General features: G+C 50.9%; 1 protein-coding gene across 2 annotated transcripts in view; it reads right to left on the bottom strand.

Moving 5' to 3' along the window:
• Positions 1-1,044: 1,044 nt before the first annotated feature.
• The window catches only part of shq1 (SHQ1, H/ACA ribonucleoprotein assembly factor), a 36,383-nt gene continuing 20,313 nt past the window's right edge, over positions 1,045-17,114 (bottom strand). For both annotated transcript variants that reach the window (XM_076268496.1, XM_076268497.1), the window contains 2 exons: positions 13,332-13,452; positions 1,045-2,101 (listed from right to left, as the gene is read on the bottom strand). In XM_076268496.1, coding sequence (XP_076124611.1) covers positions 1,249-2,101; positions 13,332-13,452 — 974 coding nt within the window. In that variant the 3' untranslated portion in view covers positions 1,045-1,248. The remainder of the gene's footprint in view (positions 2,102-13,331; positions 13,453-17,114) is intronic.

Here is a 17,114-nt window from a genome sequence, read left to right as displayed (position 1 = left end):
ACAGTATTGAGCCGTGTCGACGGGCGTTCCCCCCCCCCCACGCCTCGTGCATCCATCACTCTAGCGCTCACACACACACATACGACACACACACACACACACACACACACACACAAACACACACTGGGTGGACCTGTTACAGCCACCAGCAGAGTTCTCTACTCTCTGCTTACCTGACAACACACTGAAGTGGGCTCACTGTTATCAATATGCTGACCAAGAAAGAACAGGAACGAGACAGTACACACAAACGCACAAACACACATGCACACACACAAACACGCACACAAACACACACGCACACACACACAAACACGCACACAAACACACACGCACACACACACAAACACGCACACAGACACATACACACGCACACAAACACGCACACAGACACATACACACGCACACAGAATTACAGCAACACTTCAAACGCAATGTGAACATCAGAGCACTCTCTCTCTCCCTCCCTCCTCTCTTCTCTCTCTCTCCCTCCCTCTCTCTCCCCCCCTCTCTCTCTCCTTCCCTACCTCTCTCCCTCCCTCCCTCTCTCTCTCACACAGGCAGAGATGGACAGCTTGTAGCGAGCGTTTCCTGTTTATCTCAGAGCCACTATCACCGCTACCTCCCCCCGTCAGCTCTATCAGTGGAACAGATTCGGAAACGGCTCCCCACCCGCCTGCCTGCCCGCACGGCTCAAAAGTGCTGACCTGGTGGCCAGAGTGTTGGCAGCCTCAGAGGCACCAACAACTGAGCTGTGAGCACACTGACCAAAACGGGGACAAAAAAACTCAAGGCCAAAGCACGAGGCCGAATGGCCTAACCAAAGCAGTGCCGAGATCTGCTTTCCCCGAGGCGGGGGGGGGGGGATAAATAATTCCAGTGAGGTTTGCGGCTTTATGAGACTTTGATGGGTCCCCTCTGAGGAAGCACGGCTTTGATCGTTTGGTTAACTGACACTTGGGCTCAGGCTGAAAGTAGACCACAAGCACAGATAAAGGACTCCAGTGAAAGCACACCTCCCCCCCCCCAAAAGAAAGAGCGCCGTGTCTTTTCAAGTTTAATACAGAAAAAGGAAAAAAACACAAAACATAACACGATGCACTGGTGCATCTTGATTAAACGCGAGCATGTTACAACAACATAATTGCAGGGGGGTCAATTAGAATCCTGAAGATGTGAGGCTGCGCAGTTCAAAGAACAGATGACAAGACCGTGTCGAGTCCCACAAACTTCTGCAGCTTCAGTTCATCAGTGACCGGGTAAACAGTCCTCATCGTCGTCGCTGTCCAACTCCTCCGCTTTGACGATGACCAGCGGCTTTCTGTGCGGACGGGCTGTCGGGAGCGTCCTCTCGGCGTTGGCAGCCTCGGCCGGCGGAGCGTGCCTCTGCTCGGAGCACGGCGGGCGTGTGTGCACTGGCTGGCTCCCTCTCGCGCTCTCCCCCTCCCCCGCTCGCATTCTCTGCCGCTCTCGCTGCTCCACACTGCTGACGCAGGAGGAGGAGGAGGAGGAGGAGAAGGAGGAGGAGGGGGGGGGCGTTCCCTCTGGCCGTGCCGGTGAGATTTGCAACCCTTCCCCCAGCCGCTCTCCCAGCTCCTGGATCAGCTGTGCAGGGCTGCTGCTGCTGGTGCTGCTGCTGCTGGTGGTGCTGCTGGTGGTGCGGGCGGCGCCGTCTGCTGCCCCGCGGGGGGGGAGGCCGGGGGCTGGGGATGGGGTCAGGGCTGGGTCCTCCACTGGAGCCGCCGGTTGGGGCTGCTGGAGCCGGCTGCTGCTGCTGCTGCTGCGGTTGTTCTCCTTCTCCCCTGCAACGCTACCTGAGTTCACCAGCACGCACGGAGCGCGCGGCTCCTCGTGAGTCTGCCGGTCATCGCTGTCCTCTGAGGAGCTGCTGCTGCTGCTGTCGCTGCTGCTGTCACTGCTCTCACTGCTGCCAGACTCCTCTCCGCTCGACGACCCCTCCTCCTCTTCCTCATCCTCCTCCTCCTCCTCCTCCTCCACCAGTGCTGCTGCCGCCTCCAGCTCCTCCAGATCCAATCCCAGATCTTTCTTCTTCAGAGTGGCTTTCTGTAGAGGCTCAGTCAGAGAGCTTACATGCTTGGACCTGCAGGAGACAAAAAAGAAGGCACAGGCGTCAAGAATTGGTTTGTATTTTATAACAGGAAGCACAGTACTTACACATGGGGTAGTTCTGGCCGTATGTGACCACTAATGTACAGCAGAGTACAGCAGCCATTAGCTCAAAATAGACCTTGATTGGATGATCGGGTCAGCCTTTGGCATCTGTCAGTAACCCAGCCATGCGCACATTATTCAGAGCGAATTGACCTCAGCTCAGAATAGACCTCTGAGCGCAGAACCGAACAGTCTGGAGTATTCTACAGAGCCATTCTATTATGACTGCAAAGGTTAAGCTACCACTCTTTCAAAAAATGTAGGGAAAGTAGTGCCTGAGATGGTAAGTGCAGAGTAAATGATGGTAAGAGTAGAGTACTTTCCATGATTGCTACAAGATTAGGTTGGCAACAGCCTGGTTATCCCAAGGACTGTTGACCTCTCTCATGCTGAAGGAGTCAGCCCAGCAGCCACTGGCCCGCTAGAGGTGAGAATCACTCCAGGAGTGCTGGGCTCTCCCCTACAGCAGCCACTTGCTACATGGCCCAATGAGGGGTCTATGATGCATGCTTTAATCAAATCACGCAGAGCACTTGGGAGAAGGTCTTTGGGAAAACATTCAACTCCACTGCACTGGGACTTTTCATGCCCTACAGGTCCTTCTTGATTATCTGACTTAAATCACTGTTGGGACTATTACACACACACACAAACATAGGCATATGCAGACTCTTACACACACCCAAGTGCACACAAGGGCATGTGTACACACACACACACACACACACACACACACACAGACACACACAGACACACACACAGACACACACACACACACACACACACACACACCCCTACATTACGTGCAAAAGAAAACAAACCCTGGGCTGCATTTCAGTTTGTATTGGACGTGTCCTCAACTGTCCTCCCTTCCCAAATAAACACTTCCCTGCCTCCCAGCTCAGCAGCACGAGCACGTCGGGAGGAGCCAGATGCAAGGCAATTAGGGAATAAACGCTTATAAATTCAAGTATGATTATGCTGGAGTGTTGCCTCAGTGCTACATGGCACAAGCAACAGTGAACACTTCAAAAGGCTCTTTCTTCAAGTGAAAGAGAGACAAGAGAGAGAGAGTGGGATAGAGAAACAGAGAGAAAGAGAGAGAGAGAGAGAGAGAGAGAGAGAAGCTACAATGCTCAACGAATCCCCCCTTTCAAAAGATTCAATGTAAAGGCTTAAGACTATGGAGGTGGGTGGTGGTGTGTATGCCTGGCAAATCCATTATTCATACAGAGAGAGAGAGAAAGAGAGAGTAGGGAAGAGAGAGAGAGAGTAGGGAAGAGAGAGGGAGGGAGGGAGAGAGAGAGAGAGAGAGAGAGAGTGGGGAAGAGACAGTGAGGGAGGGAGAAAGAGCGAGAGTGTGAGAGGGAGGGAAAGAGAGAGAGAGAGTAGGGAAGAGAGAGTGAGGGAGGGAGAGAGAAAGAGAGAAAGAGAGGGGGAGACGGAGCAAGAGAGACAGGCAGACAGAGAGGAGCAAAATACAGAGCTAATTGACATCATCAAAACTGGAGTGGCTGCCATTCAGCGTGTGCTGCTGCCGCAGGAGTGGGCGAGGGAAGAGAGAGAGAGAAAGAGAGAGAGAGAGAGAGAGAGAGAGAGAGAGAGAGAGAGAGAGAGAGAGAGAGAGAAAGAGTGAGGGAAGAAGCCTCATTGTCATGGTGAGCAGTGAGCAGACTTGGCTTGGGGCCAGACCAAACTTGTCAAGGGGTGTGGGTGTGTGTGTGTGTGTGTGTGTGTGTGTGTGTGGGGGGGGGGGGGTTGATTTTCTACAAGCATTCATATTACCAAGTGCCATGAAAATGCCATGCTAAACAGCTATGACCCCCCTCCCCCCCCCCAAAAAAAAAAAGCTGTGTCAGGGAAGACGACAACACCTGTTGTTTTGGCAACATGTGAGCACCACAAAACACATTAGAGGGCATTATGCTAATGGTTCTGCTGTGGTAATCAAATGTACAACCACAGTGTGAAAAAGGAGGAATGAATGCTCCAGCTTGCTCAGTTTAGACCTCACTCTCTAAGCCCTGCAACAGACAAATGTCTTCCCTTTCTGAAAACACTTTTGCTGCTTTCTTTATTTTTAGTGTTCATCACTTGATGCCCTCACGTATTCCATCCTGATCATTTCGGTCTCAGGTCGTCATCTAGAGCTACTGTAAGTGAAGCACTGGGAGAAGAAAGAAAGATATAGGTCGCTTACACCCACACACATTTAAGCTCTCTCTGGAGGGGAGTGTCAAGAATCTGAGAGTCCTTTTGACACCAAAGTCACTTTCGAGAACAATATCAGCGTCATCTGCAGGGCACCTTACCACTGAGTCTGCAATATCACAGAAACACACAATATGCCCTCCACTGCCCAAACTGATAAGCTTCCACATACTGTGCTTAGAGGGCTAGATTTCAGCAAGGTGATTTGAATGTGTGCCTAACACAAGCCATCCACAGTCATGACTGTTTGCTTCAAGGGTCATCTCTTAGTTCTCTAAACCTGATGGTCATTATAGTCTACTGACATGACTGGTGTCTGTTCACATCACCCCAGTGACAAACACTCTAATTACGGTTTTAAACATTTTTAATTGAAGTGGTAATAACTACGGTAGCTATAACTGATTAATAACTGCTTTGAATTTTATCAGACATCACTACTTGGCTATTTCTTTCTAGTCTTTTCTCTAGCACCATATGCTCTGGCCATTGTCCACCTCCTACACTCTCTCTCTCTCTCTCTCTCTCCTCTCTCTCCCCTAGCAGCCCTGCCCGCTGCTGCCCCGTGGGTATGCTTGAGTGTTAGCACTGCAGTGCTCCTAATAGGCTCCCTGTGTCCACACAGCGTGGAGGAGCTGGACGGCTCCTCACTGAACAATGACTCTCCAGTCTCCCAATTACGTCCAGTACGAGGTAGACCCATGTGAGCGCCTAATACAAGCAGCATTTCTATACTCCCCAGCTCCTTTCCCTTACAGACCAACACCACATATAGAGATAGAGATAGAGATGGAGATATGGTGCAGGAAGTATATGGACGGGGATCAGTCTGAGAATGCATGAGATGACTGGTCAACAGCATGCATGAGACATCATGTAAACAAGTACCTCTGTAAACAAGTATACTGTTTGACTGCAAGTCTGAGGCATCCACAGATATGTATTGTGTGGCGACACCTTGTGAAATAAAGGGCTTAACATCTAGGTGTCCTGCGTAAGCATGTCCAATGCTTCTCTCTACCCAAATGTATATCCTGTCGACAGGAGCAAACACGGAAAAAACAGAAACCTACACGCCTCCGTTCTGCCTGACACACGTTTTTTTTTTCCGCCTCGTTTTCCCTGACTCAGCAGAAAAAAAGGAGGAAACAAAAGAGGGAAAAAGTCTGGTTGTCTCTCCCTTGCAGGCACACACACACACACACACACACACACACACACACACACACGCAGGCAGGCAGGCAGACCATGGAGCAGCGCCAGCGTGGGGGGTCAGGCGAAGAGAGAGGGAGGAAAAATAAAAAAGTAAGAAAAACGCCTCCTGCAGACTTCCTGTGGCCCGGTGCTTCCAGGCTTGCCTACTTCCTGTGGCGCAGCACTCCGGGGCTCTCCTACAGCGGAGGCAACAGAACCACTTCAAAAGCCCCCCCCCCCCCTGTGGGAAGTCATTATTGAGTTAGCTTTGCAGAGGCGTGCTGCTTTTCTCTCTCTACCACTACCTCTCTCTGTCGCTCTCTCTCTCCCTCCCCCACAAGGAAGCCCCTTCTCTCCCAGCACAGTGACCGTCTCAATCAGCCTTCTTCCCTTCCCTTCCCTTCCCTTCCCTTCCCTTCCCTCCGTCTTGTATTCTCATACACACACACACACACACACACACACACACACACACACACACACACACAGTGATCTTGTACTTACTCACTCACTCACTCACTCTTTCCCTCTCTCCCTTCCTCCATCCCTCTCTCCGTTTGTCTCTCTCGGTCTCCCACTCCTGGCTCTCTGCGGTGGGAGAGTAGGGCCCTGCGGTGAAAACAAAGGCTCCTTCAGGGGGCCAGGGATAATGTCGTACACAATCCAGTCATTAGCGCACCACTGTTGTGGCTTGACTTAATTAAGTAAGGAGGGGCAGCTTTCAAAGATTTTGCGTGGAATGGAAAGGGGGGGGGGGTAAAATCCGAGCAGAAGAAATGCGTCTGTGGCAACAAAGAGGCACTAGAGGCGGTGGCGCGGTGGCAGAGTTTAATGCACGCAACGGAACCTTGGATGTCTGGAGAGAGCGGGGCCGCACTCGCTCGCTCAGCCTAATGACTCATCCCAAATCGCTCTCGGATGAAAGAGACGCGGCGCTGGCGGAGGAGACTGAGGAGGGGGGGGGGGGCCTGGCTGAGGGTAAACAAAATAAACACACACAGCCTCTTCATTTATCTCACACGTCAGGCTGATGGTGACGGACGTGTTCCCTCTACCATGAATATGTATCTTTTTAATGTCTTAGATGTTAACCTGAAGCACAGAGGGCTGATCTAAAAGCGTGCGTGTGCGTGTGTGTGTGTGAGAGAGATGGTGTGATAACGGTGAGAGTGTGTGTGTGTGTGTGTGTGTGTGTGTGTGTGTGTGTTTAGGAAGCAAAAGCAGGCACCCCATGCTGACAGTAAATATGTACTACCAATCCTGGAGAGCCGAGAGTCGAGTATCGCTTTCCACAGAGCAGCGGGACACTTCAAATCTCCTGTCGGCACGACAACGGATCAGGCAGACAGAATCAACAACTGCTGCTGAAACAGCCCCGTAAGAGCAGCAACAAGTACGGCGACCAGCTCGCACCATTACTGACATCAAACAAGGGGGGGGGACTTTTCTTAGTTTTCCCATCTTAGCTGTAGTTTAGGTGTAATGTGTGTACAATGTTTTCTATTTAGATGCAGCATCAATGACTGCTCATGACAATAAAGAGAATTTTGAATCTTAACATCTTTAACAACGCCTACACTGAGACTGTCTACTGGAACAGCTAAACGAGAATCTCTGACACATTACTGAGAAGTAGGCCAGTTCACACTATACGTCAACAACAAACAGCTCAAAGGATCCACAGCTGGATGACATCAGACACAGCACAAAATCCACCGGAAACAACCCAACTGTAGCCCTTTCACATCACTTTCACACACTCTTTCTTTCTAATGCAGCAAGTGGAGGGGCCTCAACATTCACACTGACTATGATCGACTATTACAAACGGTGGCAAGGTTATACCGAAAACCAATCAATCAACCAGCAAGCAATCAAAAATAGATTTCACATGACGTTTTGCAGGCAACAAGCAAGAATAAACTAAAGTTAATATAAATCAATTTCCTAATTTAATACCATGAGCAAGAGCTTAAGTGTTAACATGAGTAGGTAAACTTTCTTACATCCCACATAAAGCTTTGTTTCATGCATGAGACAGTTTGCTCATCACCCTTTATTTAAATTAGAACCAACAGAGTTTCAAACAAGATTTTAGAACTTTTACAATGTGTCGAGAGCTTTTTCTATCACTTCTATCTATCTGATTCATTTTGGTGAAATAAAAACAGCACTTCCTCTCGCACTTCATAGTAAAATGAACACAATGGTCAAACTAACATAACGGGCAAGCACTTTCTTAAAGGGAAGTTATACAGTAATGGGAATCCCCTTTTCAGTTTTTGGGCAAAAAAAAGAGAATCTCTTGTGAGCACAAAGAAAAGAAAAAACAAGGGAGAGAGAAGAGAGGAAAGGAAAGGAGGAGACCAGATGTCTGAGGAAATGTGGTAAAGCCTAGCGATCCAGCCAAGACCATAGAAGAGACGAAGAGAGGGGGAAAAAAAAGAAGGAACCAAACAACGAAAAAAAAAGGATCACTTCAAACCTCAACAGGTGATTTAAGTTAAGGCATCATTTCAGAGCGACATCTGAGGCATATTTATAGATTGGGGGGGGGGGGGCTCATCTAACGATACACCTGCACGCTTCCACGGCTGGCTTTCCCATCGCGCCGGGTCCCGTCCTCTTAAAAGTGCCTCTTTTTTCCCAGCGCTGAGCTTGGCCGGCGCGGTGATTTAAACGCTACGTGACAACTCTCGAGGCCACTCCCAGGACCGCCGGACACAGGGCTTTGTGGAACCTCTGACCCTGGCCGGCCCCTCAGCACACTTGTCTGAGACGTGCCTCTACCACCCCCCCCCAGCTCCTCCGCCCACCTCCTTCTCCTCTGTTCCTCCCGGTCAGCCCTCCCATGGAGAGCCAGGGGCCCCAGAGGCCAATGCCTTGCTGGGCTTTTCTAAAGAGAGAAGCAGACAATGCTCAGCCTCTGAGGAACACCAAGGCTGGAGCTGGAGCAGAGACTGAGCTCAGCTCTCCCTCTCTCTCTCTTTCTCACTCACTCTCTCTCTCTCTCTCTCACTCACTCACTCTCTCTCGCTCACTCGCTCACTCGCTCACTCTCTCTCTCTCTATTTCACTCTCTCTATCTCACTCTCACTCACTCACTCACTCACACTCTCTCTCTTTCTTTCTCCACAGACTAATCCCACACACCCGTTAGTCTATCTATCCATTCATCTTTCCGTTCGTCCATCCGCCGGCCTTAGCTCCCCCCCCCCCCCCCCCCCCACTGCTCTGGGTGCAGCTCACACAGGTTGCCATAGCGCTGGCCAGGAATCCAATTGACCCAATTAGCGATTGTTTGTGGACAACGGTGGACGGCTGGAGAGGCACCAGGGGGGTGAATGGGGGATGAGGGGGTCAGGGTGTGTGTGTGTGTTTTTGTGTGTGTGTGTGTGTGTTGGGGGGGGGGGGGGGGTAGTGTTTCTGCCTGTGCTTCTTTTAGATGGGGGCCCCCATGTAACAGCAAACCCTTCTTATCTGATTTGCTGTGCTGACTGCAGAGAACTGTGCACTGGAGGCCCTCCAAGCTTTTGACAGGACAAGACGGGGTTTGAGCAAATAAACGATGTGCGAGTCCGCTCACGCACCCTTCTTTTCCTAGCAAACGCAACTTAAGCTTGGCTTCTGCAGTGCCCCCCCCCCCCAACAAACAACAACAAAAAAGGCCTGCAATGAATAACACAGCAACAGTTCATTTGGACCATCCAAGTGTATGCACAATGGAGAACAGAGATTCTGTCCCTGTGAAATTACTTCAAGCAGGGAGAAGGCTTTCTAACTTGAAAGAAAAAAATACACAAACATGCTCTTCATTCTACATCAGTGACAGAAGGCACTGAGAGAGACAATAGAACTACACTTGCCATTCATTTGTCATTGTTAAGGAGGATTTTTTGCTTTGTTTTTTTTTCTAAACATTTCCTCTTCTGGTGAGGGCCATCAATGTCACCACAACTGGAAGCTTCCAGTGCCCACATAACCAGTTCCTGCTCCTATATTGTGGGCAAAAACAGCTGTCGTGTGCAATGCAATGGTTCTATGACTGGATGTTCTCATCTGTTTTCAAGGCCCAAAATGTCCCAAAACAGGCACTTAACAGTCATAAAAAAATTACACTAACAAACAAACAAACAGTAAAAGAACCAGCAGCAAATATTTCAACAGAGACATTTTTCATCATTCATTCATCGTTTATGGGCAGTCAGTCAACGTTCATTTGTACAGCCCACTGACATACAAACCAGACGCTGACAGCACTGCCAGGATGGCCTGGTAAGGCCTGGTGACCTAACTCACTGTACAGTGATGCCTGGTAAGGCCTGGTGACCTAGCTCACTGTACAGTAAGCCTGTGCCTTTTCTCCTAATGCCTGGTGGCCTCCAGCATGGGTTTGCTGAGGGAGGGATGCCCAGGTGTGTGTGGTGTGGGAGGCAGAGAGGACGAGAGCACTCACCTCCTCTCCAGGGTTTGCTGGCCCCCTCGCGCTAAAAAAATAAACGAGAGAAAAGAAAGAGATCTGGCGGCACGCCTCGACACTGAAGGAAGAGGAGCCAGGGAGTTTGACCATCCGAGGCTTAAATCACGCCTGACGGCTTTACTGCGCTGTAAATTCGAGTCCAGCACCCCCCCACACACACACACACACACACACACACACACACACACAACACCAGTCAGGGGGACTTCAAGAACGGCATTGCGCTCGGATGGCGTAAATCATAGCGTTGGAGCCGACATCCGTTCATTTCCTTGTCGTTTTCTGCACGATTGTGAGCTCCCCTGCTGACTAGAGAGACTTGCACTGAGGATCACACTGAGGGGCAGATTAAAATCTCATCCCCAGGAAGGAATTGTACTGAGACGGCACACTTTAGCAAAGTGTGATAGAGTGAACAAGCAGCAGAGAGAGAGAGGGAGGGAGGGAAGGAGTGGGAGAGAGAGAGAGAGATAGAGAGAGATGGAGAGTGTGGGATAGAGAGAGAGAGACGGCAAGAGAGCAAGAGCGAGAGAGAAAGAGAGAGAGAGAGAGTGCGAAGGGAGAAAGAGAGATGGTTCATGGGGGAATATCTAGCGGATACCAAAACAATGCTAAAACGGTCTGTCATCAGATCCGTCAGAAGCAGAGAGGCCCCCGTCACAACAAACCACATGTGATAACAGCGCCTTGTCTTGACAAAGCTGAGCCAGAGGGATTTGATCAAAGGGCCTCCACATGAAAGAACACCTTCCATCTGCCACTTTGCATGATAAGTGGGGCTGGATCTTAAAAACACACACACACACACACACACACACACACACACACACACACACACACACACACACACACACACACACACACACACACACACACACACACACACCCTTCCACTGAAGAGGAGGCTCATGCGCTGTGTTGTCGCTGGCAGTGTGAATAATTTCCACCTTGAGAGGCTGGAAATCAATTCACAGCAAGCCACACACACACCAACCTAAATAAATAAATAAACAATAAAGGCGAGTGTGTGTGGAAAGGCAGGCGAGCGGTGAAATCTAGAGTGCTAGCGGCTCCATGCCTCTGGGCCTGCCGCTGAGCCAGATCCCTTTGAGATTGCAGCTGATTCATCACACAGATAAGAGTCTGAAGTGCTGTGGTGAGTGTGTGTGTGTGTGTGAGTGTGTGCATGTGTGCATGTACGTGTGTGGGGGCATGTATGTATAGTGTGTATGGGTAGTGTGTGTGTGTGTGTGTGTGTGTGCACGCATGTGGGTATGTATGTGTGTGTGTGAGTGTGCGTGTGTGTGTGTGTGTGTGTGTGTGTGTGTGTGTGTGTGTGTGTGTGTGTGTGTGTTTGAGGGTGGGGGGTTTGCAGGAGTAGGAGCTATGGTGTGCTGATTGATGGGCCAGTGAGGCAGAGAGCAGAGACGGTATGCGGCCATTCAGACGCAGGTCAGTGCAGTTGGCACGGAGGACCGCGGAGGTGGAGAGTGAGACAGCGGTGGAAGCGGGCGCGTCAGGTCAGGTCAGGTCAAGCTGACATTTAGCTCTAAGGGCCTGGCGGGAGGTCGGCGAGGGCCACTCCACCTCAAACGCCCTCACAGCACTTCATCTCCTTGGCTGTGTGCACGGTGTGACTGATTGAGTTTTCCAGCACATTGACAGTGGAGCTCTAGCATGCACTGTGCTGTGGAGGACAAGGCAGCTCTCTGTCTGCTCTCTCTCCTTCTTTTCTCTCTCTCTCTCTCTCCCCCTCTTTTCCCTCTCTCTGTTGTCCTTTATTAATCCCTCTCTCTCTGCCACAGGCAAATGGACGCACTCTAACTCAGAGCCTGGCCCATTGATTTTTACACATCCATTATTAATCGGCTTTCAAGGTTTTTTTTTCTTTTGCAAAAAAAAAAGAAGAAATGAAAAGAGAGAGTTGCAAATGAGAGACAAAACTGAAGAAAAAGAAAAAGAAGAAAAAGAAGAAGAAGGAAGAAGAAGAAGAAGGAAGAAGAAGAAGAAGAAGAAGAAGAAGAAGAAGGAAGGAGGGAAAAATGGTCAAATCCCTGCAGACCTTTTATCGTGTCTCCATCTGGGCACCGAGCCTACATCATCAGGGGGACATTTTCTACTGGACTTTTTACAGATGAGCACACACACACACACACACACACACACACACACACACACACACACAAGCACACACACACACACAAGCACACACAAAAGCACACACACACACACACACACACACACACACACACACACACACACAAGCACACGCACACTTGGCGTCCTCCCAGTTGGCGTCCTCCCAGTGCAGGAGATGGAAAGGAACCCGGCTCATTACTAAATGATGTGCTCGACTCGGCAGACTGACATCGTGAAATGTGCAAGTGATTAGAAAATATACACCCTGTTGGAGATCCAACTGTTGGATCATTCATACAGAAGGGAAACTGACCATCGGAGAGTCACCGTATGGGAGGTATAGGGGATAGAAGTCTTTTGTATTACGCATGTTACTGGCATGGGTCAACGGATGGGCTCTGTTTCACGGTTGATGAAGTGAAATGTGCATCAAATCAAAGACACAAGCTGTACCTGGCCATCTGTTCCTTCCACACACTACATAGTGTAATAGACATTCTAAAACTGATAGTTCCGGTCCTTGATTGTGATTGGCTGAATCTTGCTTGATGCTGTTGTAAAATCCAACACAAACATACACCTTGGCCACATTTCGTTTTATAGTGCTGTGCTACAACAACTTCATACAAAAGTTAGAGTAGCTGCGTCTCGACGTTGCTTGGCAACCATTCAGAAAGAGGAAATATATTTCTTGGCGGAAGAGTAATTATCTATGAATAAATTGGTTCCATTTCTAGTTGCTGTGCCTTTACTGTATGAAACCTTGCCAGGTATTTATAGTAACAGTTCTAGAAAAGCAATAAGCCACTCGAGTCCGTAGGTTCCACTGATTCTACAACAGGTACTGTAAGAGGGGTTTTAGGCACTCCGCTAGCGTGTCGTGCCTAACAACGCCTCTTAGCTGTTGTAGAATCAGTGTAACCTGCGGCCTCTCGGGGCTTATTGCTTAGTTGACAACTGGCCCCTTTCCTGATCTTACAACTATTAATGGTCTGGAAATCCATCCAAATGATAAGCCATCCAAAAAATGAAACAAAAACAACAAAAAGAGCCTGCCCTACATAGATAGCCAAGTCAGACTTGTTCTGATTCACAGTCAAGCTGATGTCATGAGAATCGAGCCAGCGAGACTTACTTGACTTTCTGGATCCAGACGCAGTAGTCGGTGATGTAAAGGTCGTTGAGGATGTAGGCTGGGTCGTTCTCTCGGAAGATCTTGTGGACGTCCAACAGGCATTTCAGGACACAGGCCTTGCCTGGAAGAAGAAGAAAGAAAGAAATGAGGTCTTCACCACACACTCATGAGAAGACAGCACAGCACGACGCTGCTCTGCCTGCAGTGAGCACAGGTCATGAGAGACCTTTTCTCCCCTCACAGCAGGAGCACAAATGAGCTTCATGTTGACCATAGGCGAGGGTGTGTGTGTGTGTGTGTGTGTGTGTGTGTGTGTGTGTGGAGGGGGTGGGGGGTCATCTGGAAAGGAACTGATCCTGGCAGTAAATGGCCAGAAGGCACAGAAGGCCTCTGGGGTTTGGCCAGCTGGCGCAGAGGAAACGGCAGTGGCGTAATCTTCACTTGACCCCCCCCCCACCCACACCCCCACCCCCTCAGGCTGACCCCCTCCCCACCCACACCCCCACCCCCTCAGGCTGACCGCAGTGGATGAGGAAGCAGCACAGTGAGGTTAGCACCTCATCAGGGGAGAGAAATGGATGCCGTCGAGTCGCCACCACCACACATATATCATGCAGTCACGGCCCAAAATGAAAAAAAAAAACAAGAAGGAAGTAAGAGAGAGAGAGAGAGAGAGATACAGAGGCCTCTTTGCACCAGGGGCTTCAGGCACAGTGACAGCGCTGGGGTTCTCACGGAGGACACGCTGCTGTGCACACACAGCTGCAGAGGGTAAACAATCACAATCACAGACAGACCCGCAAAGAGCAACCGCCAGCAAGGGAATTGCGGTGGGGATGCAAACGCACACTTTGGACCTGGCTCTGCCACACGTCACAGGAGCTGCTTGCAGTTGCACTGCAGCGGTGAGGCAGAGCTGTGGCTGCTACAGGGAGGAAGGACCAGGGTGGCAGAGGAGAGTGAGTGAGTGACCGAGGGAACAGTCCGGCCTCAGGCGACCTGTCACGAGGCCCTGATGTTTGTTGATACATACCACCTCTCCCAAATAAGGTGTCAAAAAAGTGACCCCCCCCATCCCCCTCCTTCCAGGGTATACACTGGTCAAGCAGCAAGCCCAGAGGCCCAGGGCAGAGCAGCGGCCTATGCTCCAACTCCCTCTTGCTCTCTCTCTCTCTCCCCCTCCTTCCCTCTCTCTGTTTCTATCTCCCTCTCTTTCTCACTCACTCTCTCTCCCCCTCCTTCCCTCTCTCTGTTTCTCTCTCCCTCTCTTTCTCACTCTCTCTCTCCCCCCCTCCTTCCCTCTCTCTGTTTCTCTCTCCCTCTCTTTCCCTCCTTCCCTCTCTCTGTTTCTCTCTCCCTCTCTTTCTCACTCACTCTCTCTTTCTCTCTCTCCCTCGGTTTCTCTCGCCCTCTCTTTCTCACTCACTCTCTCTTTCTCTCTCTCCCTCGGTTTCTCTCTCCCTCTCTTTCTCACTCTCTCTCTCTTTCTCTCTCTCTCCCAGCCTCTCCCTCCACCCACAGAGCTGGCTGGCAGCGTGCGGAGACATTCCAGCCTATTCAAAACAAACACGGCACTCGCACCGAGGAAAGCCTTACACAAACATTTGGTTCCCATTTGAGCAGGGCTGTTCGCGAGAGAAAGAGAGAGAGAGAGAGAGGGAGTTTAAGAGAGGAAGAGGAGAGAAAGGGAGAGGGAGAAAAGAGAGAGAGAGAAAGACAAGAAAGCCTTCAACCAAAGGCCCTACAGCAAGAGTCCCTCTCTCCTTTCTCTTCTTTCGCTCTCACTTTCCATCCCCCTGCTGTGCGCAGCCGTCCTTCCCTCTCTCTTTTCCCTCTGACCAGTCCCCGAGAGCTGCTTTTGTTTCATCACAGGCCCAAACGAGCCTACAGCGCCTGCAGTCCACAGAGAAGAGAAACTCGCTCTCGTTCGCTCTCTCTCTCTCTCTCTCTCGCTCTGCACTCTTTCTTCACTTTTCCCTTCTTGCTCCTTTCTTTTTTTTGTGCTTTGATGACAAGTAGAGCCAGTTAATCATGCACCGGAGCGCTCAGCATGAAGAGCTGGAGCGAGACGGAAAAGGAGGAGGTGGTGGAAGAGGGGGAGGAGGGGGAGGAGGAGGAGGAAGAGGAGAAGGAGGTGGAGGAGGAGGAGGTGGAGAGGCGCTGGTAGCAGCAGCAGCAGGCGGGGGAGACTGGGCCGTGGCCACTGTTGTGCATCGGCGGATCGTGCTTGCTCGCATGCTCTCTCTCTCTCGCACGCTTCTCTGCACCTCGGCTGCACCCACAGACGCACATCCTACCCACATCAATCAGGGCCTAATGACCACGCTGCACTGGGGCAGACGCAGCCAAACAGGGCTCCTCGCGCGTGCACACGTGACATGACCGCAACCATTACCGCAGGCACACAAACACGTCCGCAGACGGGTGGCTCACCTGCGGTGACCGCACTAGTGTCCACACGTAATAAGCTGTGATCAAGCATTACTCCCCTACAAGATGGACTAATGAGAAGGATGGTAAATGCACCATAACTGCATTTCTGGCTGCGAAACAAACAAAAAAAGCATATCAATGCAAGTAATGTACTGTATATAATTTCTGCCGAAACTCTACACATAGCATTACACAGGCACAGCTAAACTAAGCCCACTTTAGAAAGCTGAGTTGGGAGTTGCAAGAATAACAAATGCTGTGGTCAGTGTTGGACTGGACTGAGGTGAAGCTCCTGAGAAGCTCCTCAGTAATTACCATTCAAACGCCTGTAATCTTGGTTCTGGGAGCTCCATGGAACAGGTAGCACTCCAGTGAGTCCTGTTGGCCTGCCTGCATGCTGCTTGCTCTGGAGGGGGCTTTGGATGCGTACAGCCAGTAAGCGTCCCCGACAGGAGGGGTGTGCTGGGGGGTGGGGGGGGGGGGGGGGGGGGGGTGGGGGAGGGGAATAGGGGACGTGCAGCCAGAGGCCTGTTCAAATATTTACCCACGGATAACATTTCCTGCGAGCGAGTGAGCGAGCGCTGCTGTGCTGTGCTGTGGCGTGCCTGGAGTCGCACTGCCACATTAATGGGTTTGTTTTCCTAATGCCTGCCGCTGTTTGTCTTCACAGCCGTTTAAATGAAGTACCTTCGAGTCGGAGTCGAGCAATTTGCCACCGCCGCCGTCGCCTCACCCCTCGATCCTCATGACAAATTCATTACGTGGCGCCGAGTCGTGGCTGTGCCTCAAAGCTGGCACGGTGGCCGTTCAGAGGGGAGCATTACTCACGCCTCCACTTGGACGCCGGCGTGATTCTAGCGCCAGCCCCTAGAGACCTGCCACACCGTCACACTGCGGCAGGGGCGGGTGGGTGTGTGTGCCAAGGGGATCGGTGGTGTGTGTCACTTCCCCGCCTTTCTCGTGTCACCTGCCCTCTCTCTCTCTCTCTGGGCCTGATCAGCTCCACTTAACCTCCGTCAGGCCAGGAGGAGTAGAGGGCAGGAGAGAGAGAGAAAGAAAGAGAGAGAGAGAGAGAGAGAGAGAGGGAGAGAGAAAGAGAGAGGGAGAGAGAGAAAGAGCAGCAAAAAGAAAGAGAGAGAGAGAGCAGCAATGAGAGAGAGAGAGAGAGAGAGAGAGAAGTAGCGGGGAGAGAGAGTAGAGCCGATGCCTGGTTAATTGGGTGGAGAGGGGTTAATCACAACACGTGTGCAGCGCTCAGCTCCCTGATTGATTATGTAGGCATGGAGACAGATGCACAAGCGTGGAGGCAAGCACAGACTCCCAGTAACTATCTTTCTAGTGCTCTCTCTC

The sequence above is a fragment of the Alosa pseudoharengus genome, unplaced genomic scaffold, assembly GCF_046254945.1.
Source record: "Alosa pseudoharengus isolate Yale_2024_CS ecotype anadromous, Long Island Sound unplaced genomic scaffold, YU_APseudo_1.1 YU_APseudo_1.1_scf_5, whole genome shotgun sequence".
NCBI lineage: Eukaryota > Metazoa > Chordata > Actinopteri > Clupeiformes > Clupeidae > Alosa > Alosa pseudoharengus.
The sequence above is the reverse complement of the archived record's forward strand: the minus strand, read 5'-3'. Positions and strand labels throughout refer to the sequence as shown.